Source organism: Neofelis nebulosa, chromosome 1, assembly GCF_028018385.1.
Source record: "Neofelis nebulosa isolate mNeoNeb1 chromosome 1, mNeoNeb1.pri, whole genome shotgun sequence".
Taxonomy (NCBI): Eukaryota; Metazoa; Chordata; class Mammalia; order Carnivora; family Felidae; genus Neofelis; species Neofelis nebulosa.
This window is the reverse complement of record NC_080782.1, coordinates 157,176,723-157,191,255: the sequence shown is the minus strand read 5'-3', so window position 1 is coordinate 157,191,255 and position 14,533 is coordinate 157,176,723. Positions and strand designations below refer to the sequence as shown.

At 36.8% G+C, this 14,533-nt stretch overlaps 1 protein-coding gene across 1 annotated transcript; it reads left to right on the top strand.

The window, feature by feature from the left end:
- The first annotated feature begins 13,222 nt into the window (after positions 1 to 13,222).
- On the top strand, positions 13,223 to 14,185 carry LOC131493739 (olfactory receptor 2T29-like). Its single transcript, XM_058698411.1, has one exon. It carries the CDS (start codon positions 13,223 to 13,225, stop codon positions 14,183 to 14,185), a length of 963 nt encoding a protein of 320 aa, XP_058554394.1.
- Positions 14,186 to 14,533: the final 348 nt, after the last annotated feature.

Sequence of the window (14,533 nt, the reverse complement as noted above, 5' to 3'; positions counted from 1 at the left end):
TTTCTTTTTCAACATTATTTGACTATGCGGGGTCTTTTATGGTTCCATACAAAATTTAGGATTGTTCATTAGATCTGTGAAGAATGCTGGTGTTGGGAGGAGCCAAGATGGCAGAACAGCATGGGAGATTTTTATGTGTCTCACATCCATGAAATACAGCCAGACCAACACTAAACCATCCTGCACACCTAGAAAACTGATCTGAAGATTAACACAAAAATCTGCACAACCTGAACCATAGAACTCAGCAAGTACACAGCACAAAGAGGCGAACTGGGGGAGTGAGAAGCTGTGGAAGGCAGGGAGCTGATTTTGCATGCAGGGAGAGGATGGAGATGGGGAGAGAGTATGGTAAAAGCACTCCCCTCCCAAAAGCAGCTGGAGAGAAAGTGGAAAAGTGGAAACAGATGCAGGGATTGAACTAAAAATGGAGAAAGGAGAGGGTTTAAATTCCATTAAGACTCTATAAACAGGAGGAATACAGAGTCTAAAACTCCACAGCTCAATACCTGGTGGTGCTCTAGTGGGAAGGGTGAATCCCCGGGAGCAGAGATGAGTCCAGAGGTCTTAGGGCCACACGGGGAGAGATGGTTCCCCTGATGGGAGGACACCTGGTAGAGGCTGTGTGGGTCCCACAAAGGCAAGGCCCTAGTGGACCCAGGAGAACAACCACATTTGCTGGTGCTGGAACAAGGTCATTAAGGGTGAAGCCTGGTGCCAGATGTGTGCTGTTATTTTCCATAATCCTTGAAATGCTGCTGCTACACTATCTTGCAAAGTTTTTCTAGGGCGGGCTGGCACCTGAATGCAGTCTCTGGGCATTGGCAGCAGCACAGTCCAGCTAACATTCCTGGGTGTAGCCAGCACCCAGCCATTGCTTGGTGAGACTCTCCTGCAGAGGGGCAGAACAGGTCAAAGCTTCAGTCCCTCAAAAGTAAGGGGTAGGGAAAAACAGCCATATCTGAGACAAAACTGAGGATGGAGGTGCTGCCTGGAGTGTGGTCATGGACTGTGTAAAAGCAGGGAGTGGACAGAAGCCGAAGACAAAGGACGGGTGCTTGATTGCTGATCAGGGAGAAGAGAGTTCGGATACTAGAGACTGGGGAGATGGGGATGCCATTTTCAGCACTCCGGAATATTTCATCCTAAAGGAATGTAATATACATACTTCTCCAGTGCACATGGAACGTTCTGTATAATAGACCACATGATAGGACACAAATCAGCCCTCAACAAGTACAAAAAGCCTGAGACAAAACATGCATATTTTAGGAGCACAACGTTGTGAACTCAATATCAACCACAAGAAAAAAAAAATTGGACAGGTAACAAATACTTGGAAACTACAGAACATTCTACTATAGAATGAATGGGCTAAACAATAAATTTAAGAGGAAATTAAAAACCTCATGGAAGCCAATAAAAATGATAACACCAAAACCCCAAACCTCAGGGATGCAGCTAAGGTGGTGAAAGGAGGGAAGTATATAGCAATCCAGGCCTTCCTAAAGAAGGAAGAAAGATCGTAGATGTACAACCTAACCTTACGCCTTTAAGAGCTGGAAAAAGTACAGCAAATGAGACCCAAAACCAGCAGAAGAGAAGAAGTAATAAAAATTAGAGCAGAAATTAATGCTATCAAAATAAAAAAAAAAACAGTAGAACAGATCCATGAAACCAGAAGGTGATTCTTTGAAAGAATTAACAAAATTGACAAACCACTAGCCAGTTTGATCAAAAAGAAAAAGGAAAGGACCCAAATAAATAAAATCAAGAATGAAAGAGGAAGTGATCACAACCAACACAGCAGAAATAAAAACAATACTAAGAGACTATTATGAGCAATTATATGCCAATAAAATGGGCAATCTGGAAGAAATGGACAAATTCCTAGAAAAATACACACTACTAAAACTGAAACAGGAAAAAATAGAAAATTTGAACAGACCCATAACCGGTAAGGAAATCGAATTAGTAATCAAAAATCTGCCAAAAAACAAGAGTCCAAGACCAGATGACTTTATAGGGGAATTCTACTAAACATTTAAGGAGAGTTAACTCCTATTTTCTTGAATCTGTTCTACAAAATAGAAAAGGAAGGAAAACTTCCAAACTCTTTCCATGAAGCCAGCATTACCCTTGATCCCCAAACCAGAAAGAGACCCCACTCAAAAGGAGAACTATAGACCAATTTCCCTGATGAATATATATGCAAAAATCCTCAACAAGATATTAGCCAACCGGATCCAACAATACATTAAAAAAATTATTCACCACAACCAAGTGGGATTTATACCTGGGATGCAGGGCTGGTTCAATATCCACAAAACAATTAACGTGTTTCATCACATCAATACAAGAAAGGACAAGAACCATATGATCCTCTCAATAGATGCAGAGAAAGCATTTGACAAAATACAGCATGCTTTCTTGATAAAAACCCTCAAAAAAGTAGGGATAGAAGGAGCATACCTCGAGATCATAAAAGCCGTATATGAACGACCCAATGCTAATATCATCCTCAATGGGGAAAAACTGAGAGCTTTCCCCCTAAGGTCAGGAAAAAGACAGGGATGTCCACTCTCGCCACTGTTATTCAACAGTGTGCTGGAAGTCGTAGCCTCTGCAATCAGACAACACAAAGAAATAAATGGAATCCAAATCAGCCAGGAGGTGGTCAAACTTTCGCTCTTCGCACATGACATGATACTCTACATGGAAAACCCAAAAGATTCCACCAAAAACCTTCTAGAATTGATTCATGAATTCAGCAAAGTTGCAGGATATAAAATCAATGCACAGAAATCAGTTGCATTCCTATACACCAAAAATAAAGTGACATAAAGAGAAATCAAGGAATCGATCTCATTTACCATTGCACAAAAAACCATAAAATACCTAGGAATAAATCTAACCAAAGAGGTGAAAAATCTATACACTGAAAACTATAGAAAGCTTATGAAAGAAATTGAAGACACAAACAAATGGAAAAAGATCCCATGCTCCTTGGTAGGAAGAACAAATATTGTTAAAATGTCGACACTACCAAAGCAATCTACATATTCAATGCAATCCCTATCAAAATAACACCAGCATTATTCACACAGAGCTAGAAAAAATAATCCTAAAATTTGTATGGAACCAGAAAAGACCCCGAATAGCCAAAGCGATCTTGAAAAAGAAAACCAAAGCAGGAGGCATCACAATCCCAGACTTCAAGCTATACTACAAAGCTGTAATCATCAAGACAGTATGGTACCAGCAGAAGAACAGACACTCAGATCAATGGAACAGAATAGAGAACCCAGAAACACACCCACAAATGTATGACCAACTAATCTTTGACAAAGCAGGAAAGAATATCCAATGAAATAAAGACAGTCTTTTCAGCTAGTGGCGCTGGGAAAACAGGACAGTGACATGCAGACGAATGAACCTGGACCACTTTCTTATGCCAAACACAAAAATAAACTCAAAATGGATGAAAGACTAAATGTAAGACAGGAAGCCATCAAAATCATTGAGGAGAAGGCAAGCAAAAACCTCTTTGATCTTGGCCGCAGCAACCTCTCACTCACCATGTCTCTGGAGGCAAGGGAAACAAAAGCAAAATGAACTAATGAGACCTCATCAAAATAAAAAGCCTCTGCACAGTGAAGAATACCATCAGCAAAACTGAAAGGCAAATGATAGAGGGGGAGAAGATATTTGCAAATGACATATCAGATAAAGGCTTAGTAACCAAAATCTATAAAGAACATATCAATCTCAACACCCAAAAAACAACTAATCCAGTGAAGAAATGGGCAAAAGACATGAATAGACACTTCTCCAAAGAAGACGTTCAGGTGGCCTACCAACGCATGAAAAAATGCTCGATATCGCTCATCATCAGGGGAATACAAATCAAGACCACATTGAGATATCACCTTACTCCTGTGAGTATGGCTAACATTAACAACTCAGGCAACAACAGATGTTGGCTTGGATGCGAAGAAAGAGGATCTGTTTTGCATTGCTGGTGGGAATGCAAAATGCTGCAGCCACTCTGGAAAACAGTATGGAGGTTCGTCAAAAAATTAGGAATAAAACTACCCTATGACCCAGCAATTGAACTACTAGGTATTTACTCAAATAATTCAAAAGTTCTAATCCAATGGGTACATGCACCCTAATGCTTATAACAGCATTACCTATAATAGTCAAATTATGGAAACAGTTCAAATGTCCATCAACTGCATAGTTAAACCAGAAGTAGTGTACATATTAAGTGGAATATTACTCAGGAATAAAATGAATGAAATCTTGCCATTTGCCATGAAATGTATGAAGCCAGAAGGATTTATGGTAAGTGAAATAGATCAAAGAAAGACAAATACCACATAATTTCAGTAATGTGGTATTAAAGAAACAAAAGAAATGAGCAAGGGGAAAACAGAGAGGCAAACCATAACACAGAATCTTAACTATAGAGATGAAACTGATTGTTACCAGAGACGATGTGTGTGGGGGATGGGTTAAATAGGTAATAGGGACTAAACATACACTTATGATGAGCACTGGGGGTTGTTTGGAAGTTTTAAATCACTATATTTTATACCAGAACCTAATTTTATACTTTATATTAACTAACTGGAATTTAAATTAAAAATTAAAAAAAAATAATAGAATTTAACATTTTACTTATATCAATGAATAGATCAAACAGAAAATTCACAAGAAAACAGTGGCTTTGAACGACATTTTGGAACAGATGAAACTAACAGATACATTCAGAATTTTTCATCTTCAAATAGCAGATTACACATTATTTTCAAGTGCACATAAAACATTCTCCAAAATAAATCATTTATTAAGCCACAGAACAAGATTAACAATCACAAGAATACTGAGGTCATACCATGCATCTCTTCTGACCACATCATTATGAAATTGGAAATCTGGAAGAGCACAAAAAAATCTGAACAAGAAAAATCTGAAAGAACACAAAACTATGAAGGTTAAACAACATGTTACTAAACAATGAAATCAAAGATGAAATAAAAAAAAATACTTGAAGATAATGAAAATAAAAACACAACAGTCCAAAATATTTGGGATGTAACAAAACATTTGTAAGTACGAAGTGATAGGCAAAAAAAGATTTCAAAAAGCAAAACAAAAATAATAAAGTAACTACCTAATGTTATGAAAAAAAGAAGCTAGAAAAAGAAAAGCAAACAAAATCCAAAACCAGTAAAAGGAAGCAAATAATAAAGATTACAGCTGAAATGAACACATCAGAAATAAAAACAAAAACAAAGAAAAAAAAAAACAATAGAACATATCAATTAAATGCAAAGCTCATTCTCTGAATGACCTGCAGAACTGATAAACTCTTAGCCAAACTCATTAGAAACAAGAGAGACAAGACTCAAAAACAAATCAGAAATGAAAGAAGAGAAATGACAACGAATAGCACACAAATGCAAAGAATTATAAAAGGGTAGTTAGAAAAATTATATGCCAACAAAGTGGAAAATCCAGCAGAAATAGACAAATTCCTAGAAACACACAACCTTCCAAAATTAAATAAGGAAGAAATAGAAAATTTGAACACCCTCATTTCCAGCAATGAATTGAATCAGTAAAGAAAATATTACCAAAAAACAGAAGACCAGGACCAGATGACTTCAAAGGTGAATTCTACCAAACGTTTAAGAAGAATTAATATCCATTCATCTGGCGATGGACATTTAGGCTCTTTCCATAATTTGGCTATTGTTGAAAGTGCTGCTATAGGGGCACCTGGGTGGCTCAGTCGGTTAAGCGTCCGACTTCAGCTCAGGTCAGGATCTCACGGTCCGTGAGTTCGAGCCCCTGGGCTGATGGCTCGGAGCCTGGAGCCTGCTTCCGATTCTGTCTCTCCCTCTCTCTCTGCCCCTCCCCTGTTCATGCTCTGTCTCTCTCTGTCTCAAAAATAAATAAACGTTAAAAAAAATTAAAAAAAAAAAAGAAAGTGCTCCTATAAACATTGGGGTACAAGTGCCCCTATGCATCAGCACTCCTGTATCCCTTGGGTAAATTCCTAGCAGTGCTATTACTGGGTCATAGGGTAGGTCTATTTTCAATTTTTTTTGAATATGAAATTTATTGTCAAATTGTTTTCCATACAACACCCAGTGCTCATCCCAAAAGGTGCCCTCCTCAATACCCATCACCCCCCCTACCCCCTTCCCACCCCCCATCTACCTTCAGTTTGTTCTCAGTTTTTAAGAGTCTTATGCTTTAGCTCTCCCCCTCTCTAACCTCTTTTTTTTTTCCTTCCCCTCCCCCATGGTCTTCTGTTAAGTTTCTCAGGATCCACATAAGAGTGAAAACATATGGTATCTGTCTTTCTCTGTATGACTTATTTCACTTAGTGTAACACTCTCCAGTTCCATCCACATTGCTACAAAGGCCATATTTCATTCTTTCTCATTGCCACACTGAGATATCACCTCACGCCAGTCAGAGTGGCTAAAATGAACAAATCAGGAGACTAGATGCTGAAGAGGATGTGGAGAAATGGGAACCCTCTTGCACTGTTGGTGGGAATGCAAACTGTTGCAGCCGCTCTGGAACAGTGTGGACGTTCCTCAAAAAATGAAAAGTAGATCTACCCTATGAGCCAGCAATAGCACTGCTAGGAATTTACCCAAGGGATACAGGAGTGCTGAGGCATAAGGGCACTTGTGCCCCAATGTTTATAGCAGCACTCTCAACAATAGCCAAATTATGGAAAGAGCCAAAATGTCCATCAACTGATGAATGGATAAAGAAATTGTGGTTTATATACACAATGAAATACTACATGGCAATGAGAAAGAATGAAATATTTTTAATTTTTTGAGGAACCTCCACACTGTTTTCCAGAGTGACTGCACCAGTTTGCATTCCCACCAACAGTGCAAGAGGGTTCCTGTTTCTCCACATCCTCTCCAGCATTTATAGTCTTTTAATTTGTTCATTTTAGCCACTCTGACTGGCGTGAGATAATATCTCAGTGTGGATAAATAAATTATGGTTTATATACACAATGGAATACTACTTGACAATGAGAAAATATGAAAGATGGCCTTCTGTAGCAACGTGGATGGAACTGGAGAGTGTTATGTTAAGTGAAATAAGTCATACAGAGAAAGACAGATACCATATGTTTTCACTCTTATGTGGATCCTGAGAAACTTAACAAAAGACCATGGGGGAGGGGAAGGAAAAAAAAGTTAGAGAGGGAAGGAGGCAAACCATAAGAGACTCTTAAAAACTGAGAATAAACTGAGGGTTGATTGGGGGTGGGAGGGAGGGGAAAGTGGGTGATGGGTATTGAGGAGGGCACCTGTTGGGATGAGCACTGGGTATTGTATGGAAACCAATTTAACAATAAATTTCATATTAAAAAATAAGAAGAGTTAATCCTATTCTTCTCAAATTCTTCAAAAAATAGAGTAAAAAGAGTTTCAAAATTCATTCTATGAGGCCAGCATTACCCAGATACCAACCAAAATAAAAGATTACAAAAATAAAGAGACACGGTGTTGAGTATCCTTTAAGAATACAGATGCAAAAATTCTCTAGAAACAGTTGCTCAATATTTGCAAATCAATCAATGTGACATCATTCAACAAAAGAAAGATTTTTTTTAAATTACCACTTCCACTGATGCAGAAAAAGATTTCACCAAGTATAACATCCACTCATAATTTTTTTTAAAAGTAATTTAGTGGGAACATACCTCAACAAAATAAAAGTCATATATCAAAATTGATAGCTAATTTAATACTTAATATCAAAGAACTGAGAGCTTTTCCCCTGAGATCTGGAACAAGGCAAAGTCACTCTCATCACTTTTATTCAGCAAAGTAGTGGAAATCCCAGCCACAGCAATCTGAAAACAAAAAGAAATAAAAGGCATCCAAATTGGTAAAGAAGAAGATAAATTTTCACTATTTGTAGATGACATGATACCATATACAGACAACTCTAAAGACTCCACCAAAAACCTACTAGATTTGCTAAATAAACTCAGTAAGGTCACAGTATACAAAATCAATATGCAGAAATCTGTTGCATTTCTACAAACTGTTAATAAGGTAACAGAAAGAAATTAGGAAGACAATCTCATTTACAATGGCACCAAAAATAACAAAATACCTAAGAATAAACTTAACCAAAGAGGTTGACATATCATTTAGTCTATGAGCTTCAGAGGCTGCATCATTGAAAGAGAACTATATCAATATCTCACACAATACTCTTGAAATGGAGTGAGGGTAGATATATACAATATAAGAAAAATATTTTATAATGTGAAAAAGGCTACTTATAAACTGTCCTCTGTTTCACAGATAAGAGTTTATAGCTGATGGTGAAATTTTAGATTATATTGGTTAAGATTTCCAGTTTATTAATAACAAAAGATTTTAAAAAGACATGAGGAGAGACACAGAACAGTGCAACATAGATACCTATTACCTTTTGTGGTTGTTTTTCGGTCTCTTAATTGCATTCTTCTTCAAAGCTCCAGAAGGAATTTCTTCAATAGCAAAGTTCATCAACTCCCATGATGGGCATAATAAAACCAGGATAGACTCGCTTTCCTGTTTATCTTTATGCAGTTAACCATGGCCACACTCCATTACTCATATGGATAAGGGTTGCAGCATCATCTGATGCTGAGCTCAATCATATAGAAAGAACTGCAAAAGCAAAAAGGTAATTATTGTTTTTGACTTGTTCTCCTTCTGATGCATACTATTAATTCTTGAACATATTTTCTCAACTTTTCCCCATCATCTATTTTTATGTAGAAAAGCAAATGCGTTTTTTAAATTCAAGTATAATTAATGTACAGTGTTATATTAGTTTCCATTGTACAATATATTGATTCAACAATTTATACATTTCTCAGTGCTCATCAGGATAAGTGTAGTCTTAATTGCTCTTTTTTGATTGAATATTTAATATAACAATAATTTACTGCAACATGTTAAGAAACAGGCTTTTGTTTCCATTATGTAGGGACAAAAGACTACACATTCCTTCTATAATATTGGATGATGTTTTTGTTTTCTTGAAGCTGAAATTTTACAGAATAACTAAGACTGACTCTTCTTTGAGTGGGGATTATTTCTGGGAGTTAAAAACTGAAACAAATGTCTCAATCATATTTATTTTCTTAGATGAAACTAACAGTGAGGGGTTATTCCGAATTGTAGACTGTGGAGGGAAGATAGTATTTTAGAGAGCTAAGACAGCATTATAGGCTCTGAGCCCCAATACCTGAGTTGAGACACAAATCCTCCCTGAGATAAATTATGTTGCGCTAGGCAGATGCCCTAAGAATCTGAATTATTTAATTTGTAAAAGGAGAAAATAAGGTGAGGAAGTACCTCAGTGACTCTTGGGGTAGATAAAACATCGTAAAGCAAGAGAACAATTTCTGGGATGTTGTCACCTCAAATAAAGATTTGATGCTATTCTGTTACAACTATTAATAATTCTCCCAAATTAAATAGTGCACTGTTCTGTTTATATTAAACTAAAGAAATTGGATTCAGAAACATAGGAATAAACATGGAGGCCAATTACCTTACATGGTACAGACGGCATTCTATTGTCTGTCTGGTGTGCCAGGTGGGCTCTTCAGAGTGACTTGATCACAGTCACTATCATTTACCAAATTGCAATAAAGATTTATTTCACTTTGACCACAAATATTGACTCAGAAATCAGGTATATTTTGGGTCACCTGAGTGGTTCAGTAAGTTAAGTTTCCAACTTCGGCTCAGGTCATGATTTCACTGTTTGTGAGTTTGAGCCCCACTTTGGGCTCTGTGCTGACCTCAAAGCCTGAAGCCTGCTTCAGATTCTGTGTCTCCTTCTCCCTCTGCCTGTCCCCCTCTCATGCTCTGTTTGTCTGTCTCTCTCTCAAAAATAAATAAATATTTTAAAATATTAAAAAAAAAAGAAAGCAGGTATATTTTGCTCCTATTGGGCTGTTTTTAATTTTACAGTTTCATCTGCCATTAGGTGTGGTTTTGGCAGATTATATTTTTAAATCTAATGTGTACCAGATTTTCTGGATATTTATTTAAGGTGTAAAATAATTTCCACTGTTGTCTACTGCTTTAGCACCCCAAAACTAGGAACTGTTAATAAGTTGAATATTGTAATTAGTCTTTGGAATCATAAGAGTGTAGAATGCTTTGAAAGTTGGAGATTATTCCTGAAATATTCCTGTACCATAACCACTTCTCAACTTTTTCTGGAGAGAAGAAACAATATTCCTTTTTTTTGTGGTTGGTGGTGAGTACTTTGAAAATTTAACATTTAACATGTCAGAAATTGAAAAGCTGCAAATGTTTATATTCATAAGAGAATATGGAAAATAATTTGTTAGTGATTCTATTAAGAAAGGAAAGATATATTTTACTACTATTGTTCTTTCTTATTTTGAGCTATTTTAAAATTCTACTTTAAATCACACACACACTCACACTAACACACACCCACACACACACATACACACACACAATAGTTTTGCCTGAATAGATGGACTGTGACCTCCTTCAGTGTAACCAATTTAAATTTTCTCTTATTTGTCTTTAGCATTTAACAAAGATAAAGGGTTTGAGTAGCCAGATATAAGAGGGGAAAGGAATTAGAGTTAGAAACAACTCAGTGTTGTTCAGTTTTTCTCCATGCATCTCAGCTTCCATGAAAAAATATGTTGCTATAGACAATAAGGTAGATAATGCTTATGGAAACAACTAAAGCCTAGTCTTGTAAAAGGAAATGATCTCCTACATGCCAGAGCTTTCCTCCTTAAATTTAAAATAAATAGTAGGAACTTTAAATAAATGAAGCTGGATGAGTATATACTAGACAAAATTAAGGTAGGACTCCCCATAAAGATTGTTGAACCAAAGTTAAAATAAGAAATACATATATGTAGTCTGGGACTATAAAAATTACCAAACCCCAATTCTTATGTGTATGAATAGATACTAAAATTAAGCAAACTAAAGAAATTCATCTTATATTATTAAACAAAAAATGATAACAACCATCTCTTACATAACCATCTACACAATAATTATTGAAGATCTTAACTCTTTAACAATATATGGACTCATTAATCTGTAACTAGTAATGTCTAAGCACTTTTACTATTTTAATCTGGAATATACTTAAGATTTAACCTTATTATCCTCTTTTATGTAAAGTGGACGAAAGAATTGTAGGTAGAAGATAATCTGGACCTACAGTTACAGTCCATACTCAAAGTGTTAGCTCCTAAATTGATGTCCCTATCATATCTTAGGGGCTGGCCATTGGTGAGGACTGTTCCTGTGAATGCATGGCTTACTCCACAGAACATCAGAGATCACATTCTGCCTGATTGTTCAGGCAAAGGGTATTCAAACTTTTGTTATGAGTATTCTCCAAATTATGTTTCAGTTATTTTCTAAATCTTGCTTATATGGAATGTATCTCTCAGAGTTTTTAAGATCCAGTTGGATACTTAAACCAGAGAAGTTGATTCCATTTTAACTTCTATAACAAAAAAAAGTCTAGAAATAAGGGGTTTTATTCTTTAGGACAGTGATTTACTTTTTGTATTTTTGTAGGGCAGTGATTCTGCAAATTCCCATACTCATTGATAAACAACACTATGATCAGAAAATTTCAAAATACTGAACTTAAGGAGGAAAAAACACAAAAATGAAAGAAAAACACAAAAATGAAAGAAAAACACAATGTCATGGACTATATTTCTTATGCTTTGCCTTTATTCCTGTGACTTATTTATTCCATAACTAGAGGCCAGTATCTCCCATTCTTCTTCACCCATTTTGTCATTGGTCCATCAGTTTCTTCTCTGGCAACCATCAGTTACTCCTCTGTATTTATAGGTCTGACTCTACTTTTTAAATTTTTTTTTTATGTTTATTCATTTTTGAAAGACAAAGAGAGACAGAGCACAAGCAGGGGTGGGTTGGAGAGAGAGGGGGACACAGGATCTGAAGCAAGCTCCAGGCTCTGAGCTGCCAGCACAGAGCCCAATGTAGGGTTCGAACTCATGAACCGCAAGATCATGACCTGAGCAGAAGTCAGATGCTCAACCCACTGAGCCACCCAGGCGCCCCCCCCTTTTTTGTTGTTTATTAATTTGTATTTTTCCATTCTACATATGGGATTGAAATCATGTGGTATTTGTCTTTCACAACCAGATTTATTTCACTTAACATAGTACCATCTAGGCCCATCATGTTGTCAAAAAGGGCACAAACTTAAGGATTTTATAACTGCATAATATTCCATTGTGTGTGTGTGTTCTGTGCATATACACATACACACAATCACTCCTAAATTATGCACCCATATATTGACAGACACTCAAGTGTCCATGTCAAGATATGTAAATACATATCTTGGCTGTTGTAAATAATGCTGCCATAAGCATAAGGGTGTATATATAAATTTATAATGCGATATTACTCATGAAAAATAATGAAATCTTGCCATTTGCAGCGACATGTTTGGAGCTATAGAGTATTATGTTAAGCAAAAGATGTCAGTCAGAGAAAGGCAAATACCATATGATTTCACCCATATGTGGATTTAAGAATGAAAACAAATGAGCAAAGGGAAAACAAGAGAGAGAGGCAAACCAAGAAACAGGCTCTTACTACTGAGAACAAACTGATGGTTACCAGAGGGGAGGTTGGTGGGGGGTGGGTTAAATAAGTGATGGGGATTAAGGAGTGCACTTGTTGTATGGAAGTATTTAATCACTATATTGTGTACCTGGGACTAATATTACACTATATGTTAACTAAGTGGAATTGAAAGAAAAACATGAAAAAATAAATGTCATATAAAGATTTGAAAAAAATAATAAACCTAGAGGTGCATATATCTTTTTCATTTGTGTTTTTGTTATCTTTGGGGAACAAATATTTTTGATCCACATTTGTGAATTCTTAGAATTCAATTAAATTTGTTCAATTACAGGTAATTTTTAATCCTAATATACACTAGCCCTTGGAAAGTCCCCTTATTACTATACTGGGTTGCCATGTGTAAACATAAACACACACACACACACAAGCTCACTAAAAAATTTATTTCAGGTGATCATATTCCATTAGTGATCTATTAACTCCATAGTTTTCCTTGGTGATCCGGGTGAAATCCAATGGAGAACAACACTTGGGTGAACAACCATACTGGACGATCAGATTTTGACCTAGTGGGACTCTTCAGTCAATCCAAGCACCCAGCTCTCCTTTGTGTGGTCATTTTAGTGGATTTCCTGATGGCTTTGTCTGGAAACATCATCCTGATCCTTCTGATATACTTTGATGCTCACCTTCATAATCCCATGTACTTTTTTATCACCCAGTTGTCTCTCATGGATGTGATGTACATTTCTGTCACTGTGCCCAAGATGCTCATGGACCAGGTCATGGGTGTGAATAAGATCTCAGCCCCCGAATGTGGCATGCAGATGTTTCTCTATTTGACACTAGGAGGTTCAGAATTTTTCCTTCTAGCAGCTATGGCCTATGACCGCTATGTGGCTATCTGCCATCCACTCCGTTATCCTATCCTCATGAACAATAGGGTGTGTCTCCTTCTGGTGTCTTCTTCCTGGTTTCTGGGATCTGTGGATGGATTTATGATAACCCCCATCACCATGACCTTCCCCTTCTGCAGATCTCGGGAGATCTATCATTTCTTCTGTGAAGTTCCTGCTGTAATGAAACTTTCCTGCTCAGACACTTCCCTCTATGAGACATTCATGTACCTCTGTTGTGTCATCTCACTCCTCTTCCCTGTGACAGTCATTTCAAGCTCCTATTCTTTCATCCTCTTCACCATCCACAGGATGAAGTCAGCAGAGGGGCGGAAGAAGGCCTTTGCCACTTGTTCTTCCCACATGACCGTGGTCATCCTCTTCTATGGGGCTGCTGTCTACACCTACATGCTCCCCAACACCTACCACACCCCTGAGAAGGACATGATTGTATCTGTCTTTTACACTATACTCACTCCTGTTCTAAACCCTTTAATTTATAGTCTTAGGAATAAGGATGTTACAAGGGCTCTAAAAAAAATGTTCAATGTTAAGTCTGTCTCTCAGGAAAGTATAAAATAGGAAATATTTGTACTAATGTTTTTTTTTCTTCACTGTACAAATTAAAAGTAGGATCCAATGCCAATGTTTTCCCTTAGATTCTCATACCATGATGTGTCATTACCTGTTCATCCTTTTTGGAGGCATTGTTTCCCTATAATGGAATGCTCTTAATTTTTACACTTCTGCACTCAAATATTTGTACAATTGTATTGTATTCATGCTATATTTTTCTGTAGTTCATAGCTGCTGTGATTCTGTGGGAAAATATGCATATTCTTTGGAAATACATAATTAAATATTTAGAAACAAAGATCATAATGTGTGCAACTGATGAGAGAGAAAGGGAGAGAGATGTAGAGAGAGAGA

What these genes read in the sequence shown, in the direction of transcription:
- LOC131493739 (XM_058698411.1), top strand. Translation starts at nt 13,223, where the DNA reads ATGGAGAACAACACTTGGGTGAACAACCATACTGGACGATCAGATTTT.